A 25,036-nucleotide genomic window follows, 5' to 3' on the forward strand; every position below is an offset into this window, starting at 1 on the left:
AATAACTCAAACATCATTCAGTCACCGACACTATGAGTGTCCTAGTTTTACTACCACAATTCTGCACTAAGTGGACTGACTGGGGGGGGGGGGGGGGGGGGGGGGGGGGGGGGGGAATGTGTTAAAAAAAACCCAACCACAAGTTAACTATGAACAATCATGCAATTATAAATTTTAATCACATGATTTGAGAGAGAGAGAGAGAGAGAGAGAGAGAGACAGACAGAGAGAGAGAGAGAGAGAGAGCGAGAGCTTGTGATGACTACAAAATAAACAGGAAGCAGAAATAGAAGTCTCCGGTGTGATTTGGTTCCGTGTGAGTGTTTGTCTTACTTGTCTGGTTTGAGGTCTCTGTGCACGATGCCGTAGTTGTGGAGATACTCCAGCGCGAGAACAGTTTCTGCAAAGTACATACGTGCCATGTCCACCGGCAAAGCACCGATATTCTTCAGCAGCGTGGCACAGTCGCCCCCTACAGAGGAAACGTGCAATATGTCATCACACAGTACGAGCACCCGTGGAGAAAAAGTTCTTAACTAAGAATTCAGATGTTGGCCTAAAAATAAAATGTGAATCACATCTTGTTCAGTGTGGCCTAAATAAAAGATGAAGGGAAGTTATTTACACGAATAAGGAAAGAAACAAGTGTTTTCATTAAGGATCATCTTTGATTTTTTTAAGTTGCAGTTGTTGTCAGGACTTTGGAGTGAGGAGGATACCAGTTTAATGCACATTTAAAGAAGTGCAAAAGCAGTTTAATGCAGTGCACATTTATTTGTAAATAAAAAAAAAACATTCATGATGCTTGATATGAAGATGACAGTCAGTATAAAGCAGTTTACCATCAGCCTACGAGTTTATCTCAAATGTCAAAGCAAATCTTACTGACAATGTAGAACAAATCAAAAATTAAATTTTTTGTTGATAAATAAATAAATTAAAACAGTTACCGTATTTTCTTGTGCGTTTTTTTAATACTAATTTGGGAGGTCCTGTGACTTATACATCTGTGCGACTTACAGTGAGTAGGAAGGAGATGGGGGTGGGAGGTGGAGATCCATGACCAAAGAAGGAAAAGAAGAAGAAAAAGCTGCAGTTGATTTTTACCCTCCACGTACTCCATCACCATGCACAGGTGCCTCCTGGTCTCAAAAGAACAGAACATGGAGACCACGAAGGGGTTCTCGGCGAAGGTCAGGATGTCTCGCTCCACAAAGGCCTGCTGAATCTGGTTCCTCAGGATCAGGTTCTGCTTGTTGATCTTCTTCATGGCGAAACGCTGTCGAGTCTCCTTGTGACGCACCAGAAACACGGCGCTGAAAGAGACAAACGGAGAAGAATATCTGCATCACTCAGAGCTTTTTTTTTTTTACCATCAATCAAATCAATCCACAAATCAATCAGGCGGAAAACACTGCGACACAGCAGACTTATAGCGAGAAAAACAAAAACCGCCTGAAACGATGGTGTCAATCCTGGAACGGATTCTGTTCATTGTTTGCGTGTGTGTGAGTGTGTGGGTGACAACACACACGCAAACAAAAAACATCAAACTTTGGAGTCAATGTCCAAAAAGGGGCGGAGCTAAGAAATAAGACTTTTTGTTCTTTTTTATTTGTCAGAGGTATGTGCTTCACCAAGTGTCAAAATGAATATAAAGACGAACAGAGTGTCATGAAGCCTGCTTCACTGAGTCACACTAAAATACAAAAGTCTTGCTGATGTCATACCCGTAGGCGCCGTTACTGATGAGTTTGATGTTTTCAAAGTCTTCTTCTCGAGGTGTTTTGGTTCTGGTATGTGGTGGAGGTGCTGGTACCAAAGTTCCTCGGGTCTGAAACAGTAACAAAAAAATAATAATAAAAATAACAAAAGGGAAAACATGCTGTTGACTTATTATGACCTCTGGGTGGTTTTGTACAATTTATAGTCCACTTAGTAATGAAGATAAAGGAAACATTTACTTTCTACCAAATGACAGAAAAACAATATTTTTGGAGAATGTTTAGGCTTTACGTTTTCACATTCTCAGGCCAAAAATGACAAAAAACCTAAAATATTTATTCAAACAGGATTTTATATTCATGTTATTTTCCAGAACCCAACAGCTCTTTGGATTAACTTTTTGAATAAGCAACAGCGGCATCTAATGGCCACCAGGACTCTGATTGGCAGTGATGGCAAAACGAGGCCTCATGAAGCAGATGGCAGTGTGGATTCAAAAAAATAAATGAAACCACAATGAACTTCAGTTTCCTTAGAACCCTTTTCTGAATCGATGCTGCCATCTAGTGGGCTCAAGAAAAAAAATCTAATGCTTCATGAGGGCTCGTTTTGCCATCACTAGTGATTACCAACAAGACTTCATATACAAAGTGCCCGACCCACCTGTGCTTATTTTAATGTTATGCTCATTGTTTATTTTAAAAGATGCGAAACAGAACCAAAACTGGAAGCTTACTGGTCCTCACCTAGAACTGAGCAAACCACCAACCCCCAAAAACCAGAGCTGCCCTGCTGCAGCTGATGGAAATTTTGAAAACCCACTGAGCCTCTTAATCCAACTTAATCTTACGCTCACTCTGCTCGTCACAATGAACACTGGTGGAAAATAAGCCCCGGTTTCCCGATGCATATTTTATGCAGAGGAAACTGCCTGTTGCCATGGCTAAACAAAATCCAGTATGGCCACTGACCTCTCAATCAAATCCTCTGCTCACCTGCTGTTGAATTATAGTGAAGGATTTTAAAATTTAAAAAACTCCTCAAAGTGATGTCATCAGGAATTCAGGAAGCTGTGATTGAGCCTGAAGGTGGCTATGTTGTGCTTTTCTTTGGTTTTAAGTGGAATCAGAAAAAGCCGTGCTTGATTTAATTTTGTACTGCAGAAGATGAGCTTTGGGACAACATTCATACATTTCCATTCTGATGAAGATTTGTTTTCTCTCAGTTTCAGGCTTTAATAAACATATTTTTACGTTAGATAATAAAAATAATTTGATGAATTCTTGTCGCTGCATTCATTTCTATTTTTATTTTTAATGAAAGTGTAACAGAGTGACTGTAAGATGTTTATTTGTATTTCCTGCAAGTTTGTGACGTACGTACATCCACAGAATCATCCGTCTCAGGCGTTTCTGGGTTCCCGCTGTCGTAACTGCTCAGCTGGGCCATTTCTGCTCAAACACAAAAAATACAAATACAGAACGAAGATCAATCGACAAAATGATTCTTACGACACCAGCAAACAACAGTTCTGGTGTAAGTCAGCGTCCAGACAATTCAAACCCACACGCTCACAAAACACTAAATGAAGCCTAGCAAATGAAATTTTAAAACAAAACTATAAACTGGATTTTAAAAAGTCAAAAAGGTGTGTGAGACCTTCCAGTGGATCTCTGGTGAGGCCCAGCTGGCTGATGATGTAACGTGGAATGTCGGACTTGATGCCTTGACCCTCTTTGGCATGACCCTCAGCTGCCTCCAGGAGATGGTAAAACTCCTCTGGATCAAACTCCTGCAGGGGGCGGAGGAAACATCAGACCCAAACATCAGCACACACAACTCTAAGCTGATTTTCTCTTATTTTTGCCAAAAATTAACCTCAAATGAATAAACAGCTGAGACCTTGTTGCACATTTTAGCAGCTTTTGTCATCTTCTAGTGAACAATGTGAGCGATTCAGGGTTTCTGGTACATTTCCTACTTGAAACCCAAAATTCAGTAAAAAAAAAAAAAAAAAAAGGTAATTTCTAAATGTGATAAAAGCATGATTGTTTTGGCACACAGAACTATGACCTCCCAATATTAATGGATACATTTTAGATTTTGAGAGTTTTACAGTTCTTGAGTTTTAAGACACAAAAGATGCCAGAAGGACAGAATTTCTCCTGACAAGCACAACTTACAGTTATGAATAATAATAATTCATATTGAAACAACATATTGTTTCCAGGCTGATAAACAGTTTGTTCAGATGTGATGAAGATGTTTTTCTTCTATTGTTGGCAGAAATTTGTTCAGTCAATTTTACCAGAAAGATTGTGAGAAACGTTCTGGACAGAAATGACAACAAATTAATTAATGAATAAGAACGACCTGTACACGCGCTGTTTTCACACAAATGCCGGGTTCTGGACTGAAGCTCGTTTAATGTGGTCATGAACACAAACATTTTGCTGCTGAATCCCAGCACGCAGTGGTTGACCTCTGACAGGTGTGTAACTGAACTGAAGTTTGAAATCTGATTGGATCATAATCTGACAATCAGACCTGAAGACTCCTCCTCATTTGACCATCATGAAGCACCACCACTTCACATATTTAAATTTTTATTTATTTTATGTCTTTGTTACCAAGTATTGAAGATATTTTAGGTAAAATCAAATGAAATAAAATAAGCATCAAGGGAGGGATAAAATAAATAAAACAAATAACTTAATTTTATAGAATAAAGCAAATATATATATATAAAAATTTACAATTAAAACACCAAGTTTTTTCTTATAAATGTGTGGTTCTCAGAATTTCTGCGTATTTTCTCTTTCTGCATATAATTTGACCACTTTAATCTTAAAAATTCAGAGGGTTTTTTTGCACAATATTACACCATCCTCTGTCTCTAACCTTTTTTTTTTTTTTTTTTTTTAATCTAACATGCTATATTAATGGCGGTGCTCAGAGGCGGCGGTAACCGCCTCTGTAATTCCTATATAACTCTGAGCAGTTAATATGTACACAAGTCCATAAAGGAGCTGCTGCAGCACAGAGACGGACACTTTTTATTAACACGCCGCAAAACATGAAAAAGCAATTTTCTAGTCAAGCAGATTAGTTTTCACACACTGATAATAACTGATAAGATCTGCTGCTCCGCACACACACACAGAGAACAAAAACAAACCGGATCTTAACAGGCTGATTTTATTCTTTAATACACTCATTTTGCTTCATTCATACTAAAAACAAGCAAGTTTAAAGATGTTTAGTTGCAGTAAACTGAAGTCACTGCTTCATAAATGAGCTCAAATCCAAAGTTTGGAGTGTGTGAGTGAATTCTTAAATGAAGTGGTTATTTTCTCACCAGGCACTCCAGCAGGCGGGCGGGCCGGGCGATGATTATCATCAGCTTCTTAACCAGCTGGATGACGAAGGTGACCTCCACGCTCTCCGAGCGCTCGTAAGCCTGAAGAACAAACACCGACATTAGTTCAGCTGAAAGAATCACTGCATCCTGAGCCAACCAACAGAGGGCGACCACGCTGTATGTAACGACAACAGCACAAAAACACACAGACTCCTCTTCAAGAGCCTGACCAGTATATCAGTCAATAACATCAGGTGATATGAATCTTTTCATAAAGGTATCAGTATTATTTTTGCAGATAACTTAAACCATAAAAAAATGCAGAAAAACACACTAACTGTTGGAAATGGTGTCAGTACACAGTTTGTCCTGCAGAGGGTGCTCTAACTGCATGGAGTACAATGTTGTTATGCATGGCTGGGACCCAATCACCCCTTGGTCACATCAGCTACAAGAGACAGAGGCAAAGCGACAAGCTGCCACTTTTAACTCAGAGTGGATGTTTTACAGCAAGAACAGACAAGTGGTCTCTGTGATGCTAGCAAGGTGGGACAAAAATAGAAGAGAAGTCTGTTTTATGGAAATGCAGAATGACTTTACGTGGTGACTGCCAATTCAAGAGAAGAGAGCGTGATCTATGGTTGGTTGGTTGTTCAAAAATATAATCCAAGATGGTGGAATACGCTGCCAAGCAGCTGCATCTACAGTATATATGAAGAGTAGGGCTGAAACGATTAGTCGAGTAATTTCAGTAATTCGATGAGAAAAAAATGTTTGAAGCAAATTCTGTGCCTCAAAGCTTCATTTAACGTTGTAGTACATATGCCAGGCCTGTGTGTAGCGCTGTAATGTCCCCAGAAAAACAAGAGAAGAAGACTAGAGCAAGCACTAATCAAATTAGCACAAAAGCTACAGCTTTCCAACATGACAAAGAGTGAAATAAAGCCTTTTAGGCAAAAGACGGTGCATGCTGATCATCTGAAATAGCTTACTGTGCATTTAAAGTGAAAGAGTTTGTCTGTTTTTTTTTGTTAAACACTGTTTCGTCCGCTGGCTGCTCTCCACTCTACGTGGGGAATGGCTATTCACACAGCGGCCAGCGGCTGTCTCTCTCTGCCCAGTGTGAGCGGCTCAGCACTGCCCTCACACATCTCCATCCCCGGACACACTGACAGTCTCTGGAAGAAGTCCACTCTTTCTTCTGTGTTTTGCTCAGACTCGCACTGAGTGCTTCACTTTTTAATTTTCGCTTTTTTTGGCAACACACAACACTTCACACACACACAGTAACTCAAATAAAATAATAACAATAATAAAACAGTGACTGCAAGGCTGCATGTTCAACCTCCAGCTAAAAATGAAATGAAGTGTTAAAAAAAAAAAAAAAAAAAAAAAAAAAAAAAAAATCACACAGGGACCCAGTACATCACCTTAATAAATAAATATGGCTAAATTTTAAAAGCTGGGGAAAACAAAAACAGAAAGCCACAACCCATCGCCATTTCAGCAAAATGTTACGAGTTTGGCCTGACTTTGGCTGAGCTCCTGACACCAGGAAAGATCCAAAACTTGTAAAGATGTGAAAAAATAAATAATTACCCAGGAAAACAGAAAGGGACACACTACATTTGACAATCTGCATGACGACGCACAGTGACATTGTGCCATTGCTTATGGAGAACTCTGGAAACACTCGATTAACTGCCAGAATAATTGATAGAATACTCGATTATTAAAATAATCAATAGCTCCAGCCCTAAAGAAGAGCCAACTGTGTGTGTGTCTCTCTGCGGTTCAAACGGCACCTTGGAATTAGGCCAAACGTGGCACACGAATACTTTGACATACAAGGAGTGACATAAGATATTGAATTTACAGAGGAATTATAATCTATGCAGGAATTATAAACCCCGAGCACTGTCTAACTATTAGCTCTCATCTTGTCCTTGTTAGTTTGGTTTTCCCCCATAAATAAAGGACAGACTGAGGGCAAACAGACACAGTGGCGTCCTTCCTGCTGATCGAACGCTGCACTCAGTCACGTTCACCATGAAACGTTTATCAGTTTGAAAACAGCACAATTTTGCCAGCTGTCGACAGCAGGTAGCTGGAGACATCAGGAAGTAATGGAGACAGAGAGCACGTGCCGGAACAATAGCAGACCGGCGGCTGTGAAACATGTTTCTCTGTCAGGGTAAACGTGAGCGTGCACGTGTGAACTCGACATTTACATATATTCATGGCAGACAGGTTGCCAGAGAGGTGGAGGCGGGTCACAAACAAAGGCTGGCTGTCCTTGCTGCTGATTGGCTAATAGACATGTTGAAACAGGGAACCCACTGTGACACTGTGGGATGGAAATTCCAGGGCTTCTCTCAACAGCCCTCATCCAGCCATGCCCCCCATGCCCCCCCGAAGGATCAGTTGTAACCTATCAGCAGTCTTTATGCTAATGTTTAGCTTCAAATAAACAATCAAAAGGCCGCAGCTACAGGAACAGCGCGCTGATGTTACAGACGTCGGAGCCGCGTGCTGACTGTTCAACATTTGAGTAGACTACGTTTTTTCTTTAAAAAAAAAAAAACTGTTTACCTTTTCTTCTTCTTCTTCTTGTGGTTCCTCCTGTGTTGCTGAGGATCGCCATAGCAGAACCGGGACAGATCCATATGCTGACTGGCCAGACATACTAACGTACTAACCTTCTCTACAGTGCTACACATAACGCTAATGAAGTTCATGAACCACAGAAAGGACTTGAACCTCATTAATATGCAACTATATGCAGAGTACCCCTTAAAAATCCAATCAGCTCACCTCTTGTACAGGACGTAGCTAGCTGTTTACGGTTATTCAGTTAGTGGTTATCACGGTCGGTTTGACCACACCTCCTCTCTGACAGATAACCAGCACTGAGTTAGCACTACGCCTGACCAGATGCCCTCAGGTGACCTACAGGAGGTCTAACGAGGTCCACCAGAGGATGCCCTGGATGTGGGTTGCCACGGTGACTGGCCGGCAGGTCATTCAGGCCCAAAGACGGGGACGGATGAGAGAGGTCGAGGAGGAAGAAGAGGAGTGAATAGGTAGAGGAGAGATAAAAGAGGAGGACAAGCAGAGAAGGCCAAGAGGAGGAGGAGAGGAGGCGCAAGGAGAAAGAGGGGAGGAGGAGAGGAGGAGCGAGGAGAAAGAGGGGAGGAGGAGTGAGGAGGAGGGGTGAGAAAGAGGGGAGGAGGAGGCGGAGTGAGGAGGGAAGGAGGCGTGAGGAGGAGGGGAGGAGGAGTGAGGAGGGGTTGGAGGAGGTGGCGGAATGAGGAGATGAGGAGGAGGTCTCCTGTGAGCTCGGTAATGGGGTCATGACATGAGGAGAAAAGTGTCTGAACAAAGGGTTTGATGGGATTAAGAGGAGGAAGTGAAGGACTGAGAGAGCAAGAAGCAGAAAACTGAAGAAAACAAATATGATTTTATTCATTAAATTAAAATCATAATGAAGGTTTCAGATGATCTGAGAACAATGAATGAAGAAGAGGATCATCTTTAACATGCATAGCCAACGAAAGTGCGAAGCTTGTGTCCAGAAGGGCCCACGGCACGCATCTCTCACTCCTCCCCAGCACTGTTGTTGAGGGAGCCAGTTGGGAGCGCGGCTGCAATCAGGAAACGAACCCAGATCGCTGGTGTCCCAGTCCAACGTGCAAACCATTATGCCACCACCTCCCTTAATAATATAATAATAATGTTATCATTATTAGGAGAGTTTGAATAATGTTCACACTCGCCTCCTGACCTGTAACACTTCAGGGCCCGTATCCTCGGTGCATCTCAAAGAGCTCCTAACTGAGCCTAAAACATCCTGTCAAGGCCTCCCGGCCTCAGAGAGACCCAGGAGGTGTCTGAGAGCAACTCTGGGCAAGGAGCTGACAGAAACCCCTGTCTCAGTGAGGAGGGGGGTTGACCCCGTTCTTAGGTATGACGTGATCCTGTAAGAGCTGTGATTGGTTGTCACGGAAAGGGAAGGGGAAATAAAAAAAACAAATGCACTCTGCGCTGCTACATATGAATGAACAGTAAAATCAACCAATCATATAATTGCATTAAGAAATGCATAATCATGAAAATAATTTAATGTCATGATGATGATGATTCTTCTTCTTTGTCTTTCGGCTGTTCCCGTTAGGGGTCGCCACAGCAGATCAATCGTTTCCATCTCACCCTGTCCTCTGTATCTTCCTCTGTCACACCAACCACCTGCATGTCCTCCCTCAGCACATCCATGAACCTCCTCTTTGTCCTCCCTCTTCTCCTCCTGCCTGGTGGCTCCATCCTCAGCATCCTTCTCCCTATATACCCTGGGTCCCTCCTCTGCACATGTCCAAACCATCTCAATCTCACCTCTCTGACTTTGTCTCCAAACCGTCTCACCTGAGCTGACCCTCTGATATGTTCATTCCTAATCCTGTCCATTCTTGTCACTCCCAAAGAGAATCTTAACATCTTCAGCTCTGCCTCCTGTCTTTTTGTTAGTGCCACTGTCTCTAAACCATACAACATAGCTGGTCTCACTACTGTTTTGTAAACTTTCCCCTTCACTCTTGCTGATATTCTTCGGTCACAAATCACTCCTGCCACCTTTCTCCACCCACTCCACCCTGCCTGCACTCTCTTCTTCACCTCTCTACCACACTCTCCATTACTTTGAACAGTTGACCCCAAATATTTAAACTCATCTACTTTCACCACTTCTACTCCTTGTAACTGCACTATTCCACTGGGCTCCCTCTCATTCACACACATGTACTCAGTCTTGCTTCTACTGACTTTCATTCCCCTTCTCTCCAAAGCATATCTCCACTTCTCCAGACTAGACTCAACTTGCTCTCTACTATCACTACAGATCACAATGTCATCTGCAAACATCATAGTCCATGGGGACTCCTGTCTGATCTCATCCGTCAACCTGTCCATCACCACTGCAAACAAGAAAGGACTCAGAGCTGATCCTTGGTGTAATCCCACCTCCACCTTGAATGAGTCTGTCATTCCGACTGCGCATCTCACCGCTGTCACACTATTCTTGTACATGTCCTGCACTACCCTAACATACTTCTCCGCCACTCCAGACTTCCTCATACAATACCACAACTCTTCTCTTGGCACCCTATCATAAGCTTTTTCTAAGTCCACAAACACACAATGTAACTCTTTCTGTCCTTCTCTGTACTTTTCCAACAGTATTCTCAGAGCAAACATTGCATCTGTAGTGCTCTTTCTCGGCATGAAACCATATTGCTGCTCACAGATCTTCACCTGTTTTCTAAGCCTAGCTTCATAACTTCATGCTGTGGCTGATCAGCTTTATGCCTCTGTAGTTACTGCAGCTCTGCACATCACCCTTGTTCTTGAAAATAGGAACCAGCACACTTCGTCTCCACTCCTCAGGCATGCTCTCACTTTCCAAGATTTTATTAAACAATCTGGTTAGAAACTCTACTGCCATCTCTCCTAGACATTTCCATGCCTCCAGTGGAATGTCATCTAGACCGACTGCCTTTCCACTCTTCATCCTCTTCATAGCAGCCCTCACTTCTTCCTTGCTAATCTCTTGTACTTCCTGATTTACTCTCGCCACATCATCCAGCCTTTTCTCTTGCTCATTTTCTTTATTCATCAACTCTTCAAAATATTCCCTCCACCTTCTCAGCACACACTCCTCACTTGTCAGCACATTACCATGTGCATCTTTTACCACCCTAACCTGCTGCACATCCTTTCCAGCTCTGTCCCTTTGTCTGGCCAATTGGTACAAGTCCTTTTCTCCTTCCTTTGCTATTCAACTTCTTGTACAGCTCGCAATATGCCTTTTCCTTTGCTTTTGCCACTTCTCTTTTCGCCTTACGCCGCATCTCCTTGTACTCCTGTCTACTTTCTTCATCTCTCCGACTATCCCAAAACGTTTTCGCCAACCTCTTTCTCCTTATGCTTTCCTGGAACTCTTCATTCCATCACCAAGTCTCCTTGTCTTCCTTCCACTGTCCAGATGTCATATCCAGTACTGTCCTAGCTGTCTCCCTCACCACATCTGCAGTACTTTTCCAGTTGTCCAAAATTGCTTCCCCTCCAACCAGTGCTTCTCTCACCTGCTCGCTAAATTTCACACAACAGTCTTCCTCCTTCAGCTTCCACCATCTGATCCTTTGTTGAGCTCTTACTCTCTTCTTCTTCTTTACCTCTAAAGTCATCCTACAAACAACCATCCTATGCTGTCTCATGACACTCTCTCCTGCCACCATCTTACAGTCTGTGATTTCTTTTAGCTTGGATCTCCTATAAAGGATGTAGTCCACCTGTGTGCACCTTCCTCCACTCTTATATGTTACCCTGTGCTCCTCCCTTTTCTTAAAGTAGGTATTCACCACAGCCATTTACATCCTTTTTGCAAAATCAACTACCATCTGTCCTTCCCCATTCCTATCCTTGATACCATATCTACCCATTACTTCCTCATCACCTCTGTTCCCTTCACCAACATGCCCACTGAAGTCTCCTCCTATCACCACTCTTTCATGCTTGGGCACACTCTCCACCACCTCATGTAACGCACTCCAGAAATCTTCTTTCTCCTTCATCTCACAACCTACCTGTGGGGCATATGCACTGATGACATTCATCATCACCCCTTCAATTTCCAACTTCACACTCATCACCCTGTCAGACACTCGCTTAACCTCCAACACACTTTTAACATACTCTTCCTTTAAAATGACCCCAACACCATTTCTCTTCCTGTCCTCACCATGGTACAACAACTTGTACCCACCGCCGATGCTCCTGCTCTTACTTCCCTTCCACTTGGTCTCTTGCACACACAATATGTCTACCTTTCTCCTCTCCATCATATCAACCAGCTCTCTCCCTTTACCAGTCATACTACCAACATTCAAAGTCCCCACTCTCATTTCCACCCTTCTAGTTTTCTTCTCCCGCTGTTCGTGGCTCTTCTTCGTTGTCTTCGCCCAGCAGTAGCCGAATTTCCACCGGCACCCTGTTGGGCAATAGCACCGGTGGCGGACATTGTAAACCCGGGCTCGACCGATCCGGTATGGGAATTCGATTCTGAGTCTGCATAGTTCGGTTGGCTTGTTTTACGCCGGATGCCCTTCCTGACGCAACCCTCCTCATTTATCCGGACTTGGGACCGGCACTCAGAATGTACTGGCTGCACACCCCATGTGGCTGAGTTGTCATGATGATGATACTCAGCAAAATTAAATTGGAGCAATCGCCGGACCAGTCGCTAAAACCTGTAAATTGTTGTGCTGCAATGCAAACTGATGTGATTCTAAACTCAACCACAAGAGCGCAGCAAAGAGGCTGACAAGCTTCCACCTTAAAGTGTCCCTGTCATGCTATGATGTTTTTACATATTCTTGAAGAATAAAAAAAGCTTTTTCCACATGTTGTCTTTGTTTTTTTTTACCATAAAATTACACTGAACAAGTAGACGTTTCGTTACCCATCTGAGAATTTGAATTTTCCGCCTCCGAGTTGACCTACTTTTTTGCTGCGACGGATGTGACGTCACTCAAGTAGTTGTGTCGCAGCGCGGCTCTGTTTACCAACACGGCAGACACAGACAGCGAAGACATAGTGTGCGATTATAGCGAAGATTTAAGTGACATATCGACTGTTTTTGAAGAAGATGAGGAAGTTTCTGATGAAGATATTAACCGTGTATGTTCCAACTGAACGCGACAGAAAGAGGATGAAGTGGTGCTGTCAGCAGCAGCAGCAGCGTTATGGAGGATGACACCGAATGGTTTGTTCACTCACCACTCTCTTATAAATGATCATTTATTCCTGGCACGATGTGTTTGTGTATGAAAAAATATTTCAGCAGCACTGCGTGCTTAAATTCAGGAGTTTGTTCTAAAATCACTGAAAATAAAGTTTCTGTACATTCTGTATATATTTAATAATTTATAAGTCAGTTTCTTGTGATTGCTAATTCTTCACTTTTTATTCAATCAATCAATCAATTTTATTTATATAGCACCAAATCACAACAAACAGTTGCCCCAAGGCGCTTTATATTGTAAGGCAAGGCCATACAATAATTACGTAAAAACCCCAACGGTCAAAACAACCCCCTGTGAGCAAGCACTTGGCGACAGTGGGAAGGAAAAACTCCCTTTTAACAAGAAGAAACCTCCAGCAGAACTAGGCTCAGGGAGGGGCAGTCTTCTGCTGGCACTGGTTGGGGCTGAGGGAGAGAACCAGGAAAAAGACATGCTGTGGAGGGGAGCAGAGATCAATCACTAATGATTAAATGCAGAGTGGTGCATACAGAGCAAAAAGAGAAAGAAACACTCAGTGCATCATGGGAACCCCCCAGCAGTCTACGTCTATAGCAGCATAACTAAGGGATGGTTCAGGGTCACCTGATCCAGCCCTAACTATAAGCTTTAGCAAAAAGGAAAGTTTTAAGCCTAATCTTAAAAGTAGAGAGGGTGTCTGTCTCCCTGATCTGAATTGGGAGCTGGTTCCACAGGAGAGGAGCCTGAAAGCTGAAGGCTCTGCCTCCCATTCTACTCTTACAAACCCTCAGAACTACAAGTAAGCCTGCAGTCTGAGAGCGAAGCGCTCTATTGGGGTGATATGGTACTATGAGGTCCCTAAGATAAGATGGGACCTGATTATTCAAAACCTTATAAGTAAGAAGAAGAATTTTAAATTTTATTCTAGAATTAACAGGAAGCCAATGAAGAGAGGCCAATATGGGTGAGATATGCTCTCTCCTTCTAGTCCCTGTCAGTACTCTAGCTGCAGCATTTTGAATTAACTGAAGGCTTTTCAGGGAACTTTTAGGACAACCTAATAATAATGAATTACAATAGTCCAGCCTAGAGGAAATAAATGCATGAATTAGTTTTTCAGCATCACTCTGACAAGACCTTTCTAATTTTAGAGATATTGCGTAAATGCAAAAAAGCAGTCCTACATATTTGTTTAATATGCGCATTGAATGACATATCCTGATCAAAAATGACTCCAAGATTTCTCACAGTATTACTAGAGGTCAGGGTAATGCCATCCAGAGTAAGGATCTGGTTAGACACCATGTTTCTAAGATTTGTGGGGCCAAGTACAATAACTTCAGTTTTATGTGAGTTTAAAAGCAGGAAATTAGAGGTCATCCATGTCTTTATGTCTGTAAAACAATCCTGCAGTTTAGCTAATTGGTGTGTGTCCTCTGGCTTCATGGATAGATAAAGCTGGGTATCATCTGCGTAACAATGAAAATTTAAGCAATGCCGTCTAATAATACTGCCTAAGGGAAGCATGTATAAAGTGAATAAAACTGGTCCCTCCCTGATCTGAATTGGGAGCTGGTTCCACAGGAGAGGAGCCTGAAAGCTGAAGGCTCTGCCTCCCATTCTACTCTTACAAACCCTAGGAACTACAAGTAAGCCTGCAGTCTGAGAGCGAAGCACTCTATTGGGGTGATATGGTACTATGAGGTCCCTAAGATAAGATGGGACCTGATTATTCAAACCTTATAAGTAAGAAGAAGAATTTTAAATTCTATTCTAGAATTAACAGGAAGCCAATGAATTAGTGGAATGTCATACATTATTCTAAAGCTCAAAAAATCATTTTAAATCACTTAGCAAGTCAAACCACCAAATTTTGGTTGCAGCCTTTCAAAATTGGAGTCTCCCTCTTCTGTGATTATTATCACCTTAAAATGACTTTCGGCTCATTGATTTGTGATCAAACAAAATCCAGTCAGTGAGGGAGACTGGAAGAGGAATCTGCAGTGTTTATGACACTTTACAGAAGAAAAAGAAAAAACAAAACCAATATCGTTAATCATGAAGAAGAATCAATAAAATAACTTGACTGCAGTTCTCTTTGAACTGAAAAACTATATATATATATATATATATATATATATATATATATATATATATATATATATATAAAATGAAGTTGGTGAATTTTTGTCAATAAAATTATGGGGAATACTGATAAAACATGGGCTGATAAATAAATTAGAACATAAATTAGTAAATATATCAGTAAATTAATACTGATAAATTAGAACATGGACCAGAATGTCACCTTCAGAATTAATGAAGACAAATGTTTTTGGTGTTATTGCTATATTCAGGACCCCCCCCCCCAAACACACACACAAAAAACCCCACCTGATTTACAAAGCTGACACATTTTAGCATTTTAAACATAATTAACAATTATTCCTGAAGAGCTGCATGCTGTCACTTAAACTGATCTACAAACAGCTGTAGGTGTTTTCCTCCTCATCATCATCACTTTAATGAGCCTTGGATCAAACAAACAGACGTGAAATTGACTCAACTGCACATTCCGGGGCCGGTTCCTCTTCCCAACTGTGGGCAAAACCTTTCCACTCGCTCCTCCTCATCACCTCCTCCAGCACCTCCTCCAACGTCCTCTGACATGAGATGCCAGACATGGCTCCACAAAAAAAAAAAAACCCCAAAAAACAAAAACAAACCTAAACCTCCAAAAAAAATATCAGACGAGGCTCCTCTCATGCCTCCATCTACCTGCTCATCCTCTGACCGCCTGCTCCGCCCTCCACCGCTTCAAAAAAAACCTCACTAATGGCAGCTAATTGATGTCATGATGGCGCCAGTGTCGCAGCTACACCATCTGCGTACCGTGCTCCAGATGTGCCGGTGCGCACACGTGCACGCCCTCTCCTGTACGCCCCCAGAGAGCCAATCAAGAAACAACGGTTTCCCACAGAATTCCCACCTTCTCCGTGTGCACCTCCTCCTCCTCCCACCTCCTGGTCGTGGAGAGTAATCCATCAGCCCCCCCGGCGACCGCTGGACTGTGAAATTAAAATCGGTGTGATTGAGAGATAGTTTGTCAGCGGCGGTGTCCCCATGGAACAGAAGGTCAATATGAGGCCGGTGGGAGCCATAACCCCCCCCCCCCCCCAAACCCCACCCACGAGGGAAAACCAGTTAATAGAGACATCACCGCTGCCAACCTGAAAACACAAAGAGCAGCTGCAGAGGAATGTGCCGCCGGATGACATCACACCGCCGTGGCGCTCAGACGTGTGAGCCAACAAACAGGTAACAAAGTGCGCCGTCGTAACGCAGGAAACACGGCGCGACACACACGCGGCCAAACTAAAAGTCCTGTTTTTGTTCTGCCAAACGTGCTGAAACATTTGGAACCTGGAATAAAATTATTTTATTTCCATATCAAAAAATATGGTCGAGAGACTCTGAAGAAAGTCATTTTGATGCCCAGACACGCCCTCAGGGACGGTTTGTGTTAAAGTGAAGAAGAATGCTACATTTGTTTTTTTTTAAGGAAATAACTGGATGATGTACCACGTGCGAATCTTGATGGATCTTCAGCCAAAGGACTAAAAAAGTTAAATACATAAATCAAGTATTAAAGTGAAAAACCTTTTTTCCAGCTTTGTAAACAAGAATGTATGTGTAGTTCAAAATAAATCAGGAAGTGGCACATGGTACCAAAAAAGTTAAAGTGCTACTGACAGAATCTTCACTGACTGCACGTCGCTAACACGAGGACGACTGGACGCAGCGACCCGCGAGTCAGACTGCATTATTATTTAGTTGTCCCTACTAAAATGCAGGAAATTGTCACACGGATCCACGGACACCAGGGTTCGTGGTTGACCGGCGTCATGCCGCATTTACAGTGTTTGACTGGAGGAAGCCGGGTCGCATTTTTATTGGTTGATATGTTTGCTTTCAGCCAATCAGCATAAATGCAACAATCACCTACGTCGACATCTTCTGTAACAGCACAAACAGAGGAAACACGGGGTCCCGGACTCTCAGTGGACTTACATCCTGCAGCAGTTTCTCCAGACTCTCCTGGAACTCGTAGAAGTAGCGGGAGGTGATGAGGCCCTCGCGGCTCTTCTCCAGACAGTCTCTGGACAGCTCGATCAGCTGATGGTGGATGAAACTAAGGACGCCGTCCGCCAGCGGGCACACTTTGTCCGGGGCTGAAGAGGCGAGCAGCTCAGCCAGACGCTCCTCCATCTGAGCTGTGGCCTGAAGATATGGGGGGGATGAGTCACATGCATGTAAATAATCAGCACACAGAAGCACATGCACACAGAGACACACTGAGCGGAAAAAGAAAATGAACCCCAAACAACGAGTTAATCAGTATTTTAACACTTGGGTTCCACCTTTAAATTATCGCTCGCGAAGCGGTCAGAGCTGAACCCGAACCCGCTTACAAACGCTCCGTGTCGGACTTTATGACATCATATTATACATCTTTTGAATGATTTATATTTGATGCTACAGTCTCTCATTAAAGCCACAGTTAACAAGCTAGGCTACACGGGGCGCACTGGTTAGCCCGCTAACTATATATTTCCTATAAATTATTTTGTTTTTTCTGTTCATCAAAGATTGATGATGTCAACATCATGTTGATTTACTGCCTGAGGTTGGACACGCTTTACTTTAATGTTGTGCCGCCGATCGATTTCTCTCCGCCATTGAAATGATCATAACTGGTTTGGTTTGGTGCACTTCGTGCAGTTTGACTGTTGACATCAGTCATTTTATCTCTTGTGAATTGTTTATTTATTATTAACAGTCATTATCCTTTGGATGTTTTTATAATTATCATTATTTTGTGTATCACTTTGCAGTTGTATGCTGATATTTAAGATGCGTATCAGTTCTTTTACTTACATCTTCCTGGAAGATGTGCCATGGTATACTCGTCTTGACCCCCTAGTGGGCGTTTCGTGCAATAAGCCCCTTATTAACCAGTTGCCATTATTTCAAATAAAACTAAGAAAAATATAAAGTTTCTGCTTTTTTATTGTATTTTTTAATAGCTAATGTGAATACAAAATAAGAGCTAAACACCTTTAATGATCTCAGAAGTTTAATGTTTTTTATTTCGGGGCACGACATCTGTAATGCTTGATGTTGTAATAACTTTATTTAAAGTGACAGTGCGTCGTTGTGACCGAGAATCATCTCAGAGAGCCAAATTTCAGAACCTGGTATTTTTCCAAGACTTGATGCATTATTTAAACACTGGACCATCTGTCTGCCTCCCTCACTTCAAACAGTCATGTGGACATGTCAAACACTGTATTAATCCGTCCTGCTGTCCTTCAGGACGGACACGTCTTTAATCATCTGTGATCATTTGCGTTTGTCCTCTGGCTTCACTTAAGTTTGTGAGGGAGAGTAGCCGGCACCAGTGGACCTCCGGGTCCACAGACAGGGTCCAGGCCTGATTAACGGGTCGTACTGAGATGATCTTTGGGTCAGAGGAGAGTTGACTGAAAGTAGGTGGTGACATGGATTTTAAAGATCATTCCGGTGGAGGTTTACCGCCTGTGGCAGGAAGACGTTTACGTGTGTCCAGTACAAACCTTGGGGAACCGCTCCTTATACACGTGGTTCATCATTACAATCTCATGGTCAAACGACACTGGTGAACGCCCCGGGCTGGAAAAAAAAACAAAACAAAAAACACACACACAAAAACACACACACACACACACACACACACACGTAAGTGGAGCCAGTGCAAAAACCTGTTCAACAAAACTTCAGTATGGTGATGCTGCATGTTCAGTTTACACCACTGAAGTCACACAAGTGGACTCACAATATCGCTCATAACAGCAGAGATTAAAAAGAAAAAAAAAATCTGCAGACTGAATTGTTTTTTGGAGCCAAATCATAATTTGTTCACCATCAAACTTTTTACAGAAACCCTTTTGTGATCATGTCCCAGAGTTTAAGGTAAAACCAGGTGGAGATGGTTAAGAATTTATTTAAAAGGGACCATGTGCAATTAAAACATGAATTTGAATTAATATTGTTGTAAGGTGCTCTGTGTGGAGATGCTCTGTGAAGAGATGCTCTGTGAGGAGGTGCTCTGTGAGGAGGGGCTCTGTGTGGAGGTGCTCTATGTGGAGATGCTCTGTGAGGAGGTGCTCTGTGTGGAGATGCTCTGTGAGGAGGTGCTGTGAGGAGGTGCTCTGTGTGGAGATGCTCTGTGTGGAGGTGCTCTGTGAGGAGGTGCTCTGTGAGGAGGTGTTCTGTGTGAAGGTGCTCTGTGAGGAGGTGCTCTGTGTGGAGATGCTCTGTGTGGAGGTGCTCTGAGAGGAGGTGCTCTGTGTGGATGTGCTCTGTGTGGAGATGCTCTGTGAGGAGGTGCTCTGTGTGGAGGTGCTCTGTGTGGAGGTGCTCTGTGAGGAGGTGCTCTGTGTGGAGGTGCTCTGTGTGGAGGTGCTCTGTGTGGAGGTGCTCTATGTGGAGATGCTCTGTGAGGAGGTGCTCTGTGTGGAGATGCTCTGTGAGGAGGTGCTCTATGTGGAGATGCTCTGTGAGGAGGTGCTCTGTGTAGAGATGCTCTGTGAGGATGTGCTCTGTGTGGAGATGCTCTGTGTGGAGCAGTGGCCACCACTGCTTTTGACAGCTCAACTGATGTTGGCAACAGGTGGTGTTGGCAACAGGTGGTGTTGGCAACAGAGAACTTTAATTTCTGTAACAAGATTAATGAGTCAGGTTTCTAGTCATTTTTAGGTGTGAAACAAAATACTGTAACCACAATTTACAGTTAATTTAAAGTCTCTGTCAAATAAATAAATATGAGTTTTCTGCAGAGTGAGTCTGTGTTTGAATTTTGCCAAGTTTGACAAGCAGCCAATCAGAAGCCGACTGGACACGTTGACCTTTGAGGTGATGGAAGTAAAACGTGCCGAGTCTTTCTGTCACTCAAACTCTGAGAACGCAGGACGAGCAGTGAACTCAGTTTTCTTTTTTTTTTTTTTTGGATATTTCACTTGTATCGTGTTCACAATATAACAAAAAAATCTGGTATTCATGTCACACAGAAGAAAACTTTGTGTTTGCTCTAAAACAACTGGATGCCTCCAGAGAACCAATTAGAAAGTCCATCTTCCTGTGCGCAGACACCCCCTCCCCCGAGGACCGTCAGTACTAAATTTCAGAACAACTCACTGAACAGTTTGCCAGAAAATCGTCAGATGCTGCATATGAATCGTATTAGTCTGATGGACTTTTACTCTGATGGAGTAAAACAGCAGGAAAGATGTCAGACTGCACTCAACCCCTCAGGTCACAGCTGAACCACATACTAACAGCACGCTGGGTCTTGATCACGTCATTTTGCTGTCCATCAACTCCTCACATGACTGCACACACAGAATCCTGGGGGGCGTGCACATGAACTGTCAAAGACGTGAAGCCGTGCACGAGAAAGTGCATCAGTTCTGGCGGGTTTTCAGGACCTGACAGACAGAGAAATCCCTGAAGACCGTCAATTTTCCCCATGTGCGTTCTCGTGGGACACGCCCCTCCTCTGATTACATCACCTCCTCAATCCGTCGCCCACATGCAGACAAAATGACCGCGGGATCCTCGGCGACGACAGCAGTGTGAGTACGGTGGCAGCTGAACCCGTCATCACGAACACCTTCAGACTTCATCAGTGCGCTGCATTATTCATGACGCAAACAGACGTTCCTACACAGAAGAAGACTTCAACATGTCAATCATTTCCCAACAGGAAATAAAAAAAGATCTGAATCACAAGCTTGATGGATATGAAACTGTCAGCGGAGCATCGTCGTTTTAACACACAGTCCAAACAAAGGAGACGATCTCAAGAGTGTTTTTTAAATGAACAATAAGCCTTTAAATGCTGAAACCTTGTTCTCTCGTGTGAAGTCCGCGGGGCAGACCTGTTTTGGGATTTAGTGTCTTGAATAAGGAGGTCAAAGGTCAAAGTCCTTGGACTCCTGGTACTTCCAGTCTTACTGTATGGTCCCAATTTGGACCCAAACCAAGGTGACCGGATGAGTTGGTGGGTGCTGCCGATTACTTGGTGAGAGCCAGATGAGGGCGACTCGATGCATCAGGTATGACATCAGCGATACAGACTCTAACCAGTGACCGAAGGCCACGACTTCGACTCAGATGAGGAGGATAACTTGCATTGTGGCATTTAGTGTGTTTCTAGTGGCTGAGTGTTGTGGACCAAAGTACCTGGAGAAGACCATTGACATGTAAACGTTTCACCTGGCTGCAGCAGACAGATGGTTACTTTGGAGATGGACCAGGTGTCTGCCTGGGTGGTTGCCATCCAGGAGTCAAGGCAGTTCCATGGCAGAGTGCAGCACCAGCACATACTCCCAGAGTTGCCTTGTTATGTCACTACAAACATGGGACTCATTTTCCTGAACCTGATCCAGCGCACAGGTGAGGGACACTGTGGCAGAACCAGGCTGAGGAACCGCCCACATAACATCATTCTGACATGGGTCGATGAACAGCTGTCATCACAGCGACCTACATGCCAAAGCTGGATGGCCCTCTTTGGGCTCTTATTGGTCTTGAACCCCTTTTCATTATTTCAATGCCTTTTTTCAATGTGAGATCCTAGAACTGGATCAGGTCAGGCTATTGGATCACAGAGATGTTGGCTGGTTCTACTGTATTTGAAAGATCCAGTTTTTCTCACAGTGTGCCTGCAACATAGAACAATAAGAAGCCTTCTTCATTTTTATCTATGGGACAATTCAAATCTTTACTCTCATTGTACGGGGGCGGGGGTGTACAATGAAATGTCTCACATTCAGAAAGGTGAGATTGTTCTGAACATTTTGATATGCAATACATGGACACCGTAATAAAAGAAAGTACCCAAAAGGCTAATTTCTTCATGTATGGTAGCATCAAGAAAACACCCTTTGAGCTCTAAGGGTTAAGCTGATGTTAGGTTTTAATTTGTATTATTTTACTGTTAGTTTTTATTTATTTTTAAAAGTTTTGCAGTCTTCTAAATTAATTTCCTGCTCAGCTACAGTGTAAATAAGATCTCTCCTGCAGTGTACAACAGATTTACAATAACGGTGGAATGAATGAACGAACAGGAGATAAAGACGGGGAACACGTTTCCAGAAATTATAATAAATTAAAAAGAAATATTTCAAACAAGGTCTATTACACGCCGGCGAGGTAATACTCTGAAAGCGAGCTCCAGATGTAAATGAGTCATCCATCATGGTGTGCACGTGCTCGCCTGTGCGATGAGGTAATTCCTGAAGTCATCCATCGGCGGCTCTCGTCCAATCAGGAGCTTAATGAGAAATGACGGCCAGACAGCATGCGGGCCGTCCGTCATTATGTCAGCATGGAACACGGACAGTAAGAACATGCGGCGTCTGTACATCTGCAAGTAGAACAGCAGGTCCGCTTCACTCAAAGAGTCCAAGAGCTGGTAGCTCCGCCTCCACGTTCGGACCCGGAGTCAAACATCATTATGACATTTGAAATTTTATCTCTGCTAATGTTCTCAACATTGACATGAAGACATTTGAGACCAAACCTGAACCCAGGTTTGATCTTTCAGATCCAGGTGAGTCTTGATCTTGTTTTATAGATTCCAGTATTTTGCTCCAGCCCCGCCCACCACTCATCAACTCCTTATTCAGTGTAAAAGACTTCAGACAGTCAGAGTTAACAAGGAGGATGCACAGGAAATAAATGAGAGACAGCCCCCTGCCCCCAGTGTCCACCAATCTGGACGAGATATTCCATGTCACATGACTCACAAGGATCTGCTCAGAAAGTTTTCATTTTGGAATCACGGTTACGTGAAGTTATTTTTTACATTGTATGGGGCATTTGTTCGGTAAATAGAGGAAAAAAATATTGATATATTTTTCTTTCCTTTTCATTAAAAACTTCATGTCTGAATTTGGAGAAGAAGCCATCAGTAAAGGTCACAGGGCGTTCCAGACATGCTTTCATTCTCTCTGAACATCTTCTCCTCTGTGATTCTTCTTGCAGCTCTGAGCCTTTATTAAAGCAGAGCTTCACTTTAAAGCCGGCTGAAGGTGGAAATAATGAACACAAGGAGCCAGACAAAGGCTAATTACAACACGCCTACATTTCTGCAGCTCTACGTGTCAAGTCTGGGAAGTCATAAAAATTAAATAAAAAATGCCTCGCAGCAAGAAAAAAAAAAAAAAAAAAAGAATCATTATATTGACAAATGACCTAGAAGATGAGGAGCAAGGCGTGCATTTGCTCCGAGATGTTTTATATATATATATATATATATATATATATAGTAGTGTTCAGAATAACAGTAGTGCTATGTGACTAAAAAGATTAATCCAGGTTTTGAGTATATTTCTTATTGTTACATGGGAAACAAGGTACCAGTAGATTTAGTAGATTCTCACAAATCCAACAAGACCAAGCATTCATGATATGCACACTCTTAAGGCTATGAAATTGGGCTATTAGTAAAAAAAATAGTAGAAAAGGGGGTGTTCACAATAATAGTAGCATCTGCAGTTGACGCTACAAACTCAAAACGATTATGTTCAAACTGCTTTTTTTGCAATCCTGTGAATCACTAAACTAGTATTTAGTTGTATAACTGTTATGTGTCGACGCGGGTTGAGGAGCGGACCTGCATCTGACGGAACCCAGCGCTAAAATAACCAGAAAGCGGTTCCAATAACAAAACAATTTATTTTTTCCACCCTTTGGTGCATAACAATGTGTACAAACTAAAACAGCGTCAGTCTGGTGGAGTGAAGGCTGGCACGCTCTCCAGCGCCTAAAAGGATCGAAGCCCGGCGCTTCTGGACTCACTGTTACCGCCAAACACCCCCCAGGTGGACACGACAAACCGACTCTCTGCGAAGGATAGAAGAGGTGAGGTAAGTCAGCAGTTACAACCAATATCCTTCAAAAGGCACACACTATCAGCAACACATTCAGGTCTGTATTTAAGCTTTATGCAAATGAGCAGCTTCTCACAACAGGTGGAGGATCACCGGTCCGCACGCCACGGCAGTGAGAAGCGAGCTGCACAATTCTCATCACAATTCAAATATACTGCGTAACAAAATACCAAGTTACTGTCAACAATTAATCACCTCTGATGTGTGCTGACAGCATGTGTCCCTCACCCTTCTTCCTTCTCAGGCACGATGTGTCAGACCCAGGCGCGGTCCTCAGCGTCTCACAAACGAACATCACAAGGTCGAGTTCCCGGCAATTCTGCTTGAATCACACATGGCTTAAATGCAGAACGCCACCTAATTATCTGCTTCAGCTGAAAGTCTTTAAGGTTGCATGTGAGCACCATCCACAGGTGCTGCACATAACGTTGATGAGGGTGAAGGACTCTTCAGCCAGCACCTTCTCCACAGACAAATCAGTTTTCATACCACCTGGAGAGCAAAGAAAAGAAAAGAACACCAAAATGTCCAGCCACACCCCCCAACACACAATAATAACCACAGTTTTTCATGATTTCTTCACATCTGCGAGGCATTAATTTTGTTTGGAACCAAGATTTTGTTGGTTTACTAGTGTGCTTGGGGTCATTGTCTTGTTGAAACACCCATTTCAAGGGCATGTCCTCTTCAGCATAAGGCAACATGACCTCTTCAAGTATTTTGACATATCCAAACTGATCCATGATACCTGGTATGCGATATATAGGCCCAACACCATAGCCTATAATTTTTTGCACCTGCGTATAAGTTTTCCCCTCTCCAATCAACTTTTTAATCAAACTACGTTGTTTTTTATATTGTGCCTAAAACTCTCGTGAATATATTCTCTGGGTTTATAGACATTGTTACTGCGTGTGTTTTATGTAAACATGTGAGAATCACAGTCTGTCTCTCTGTTATTTTTCAATGGGAGCTGCTGTGAGCTACAATCACTTCCTGATCATGTCGTTCTGGGGAAAGTGAAGTTTGCTCTTTAACGTCTAGATTATTGTTCTTTACAACACTGTCCTCTTTGTTCCAGACTAATATATATAATATGTCTGAAATTCGGTTTGAGTTTATTAAATTCCATACAGATTAAA

The 25,036-nt window shown here is 42.9% G+C and overlaps 1 protein-coding gene across 5 annotated transcripts in view; it reads right to left on the reverse strand.

Moving 5' to 3' along the window:
• mast2 (microtubule associated serine/threonine kinase 2) overlaps positions 1 to 25,036 on the reverse strand; it is a 240,637-nt gene that overhangs the window by 32,408 nt on the left and 183,193 nt on the right. For all 5 annotated transcript variants that reach the window (XM_034179342.1, XM_034179341.1, XM_034179340.1 and 2 more), the window contains 8 exons: positions 18,534 to 18,609; positions 16,969 to 17,178; positions 5,084 to 5,185; positions 3,385 to 3,517; positions 3,109 to 3,176; positions 1,731 to 1,834; positions 1,108 to 1,316; positions 334 to 472 (listed from right to left, as the gene is read on the reverse strand). In XM_034179342.1, the coding sequence (XP_034035233.1) occupies positions 334 to 472; positions 1,108 to 1,316; positions 1,731 to 1,834; positions 3,109 to 3,176; positions 3,385 to 3,517; positions 5,084 to 5,185; positions 16,969 to 17,178; positions 18,534 to 18,609 (1,041 nt within the window). The remainder of the gene's footprint in view (positions 1 to 333; positions 473 to 1,107; positions 1,317 to 1,730; positions 1,835 to 3,108; positions 3,177 to 3,384; positions 3,518 to 5,083; positions 5,186 to 16,968; positions 17,179 to 18,533; positions 18,610 to 25,036) is intronic.

Source organism: Thalassophryne amazonica, chromosome 10 (genome assembly GCF_902500255.1).
Source record: "Thalassophryne amazonica chromosome 10, fThaAma1.1, whole genome shotgun sequence".
In the NCBI taxonomy this organism is placed as follows: domain Eukaryota; kingdom Metazoa; phylum Chordata; class Actinopteri; order Batrachoidiformes; family Batrachoididae; genus Thalassophryne; species Thalassophryne amazonica.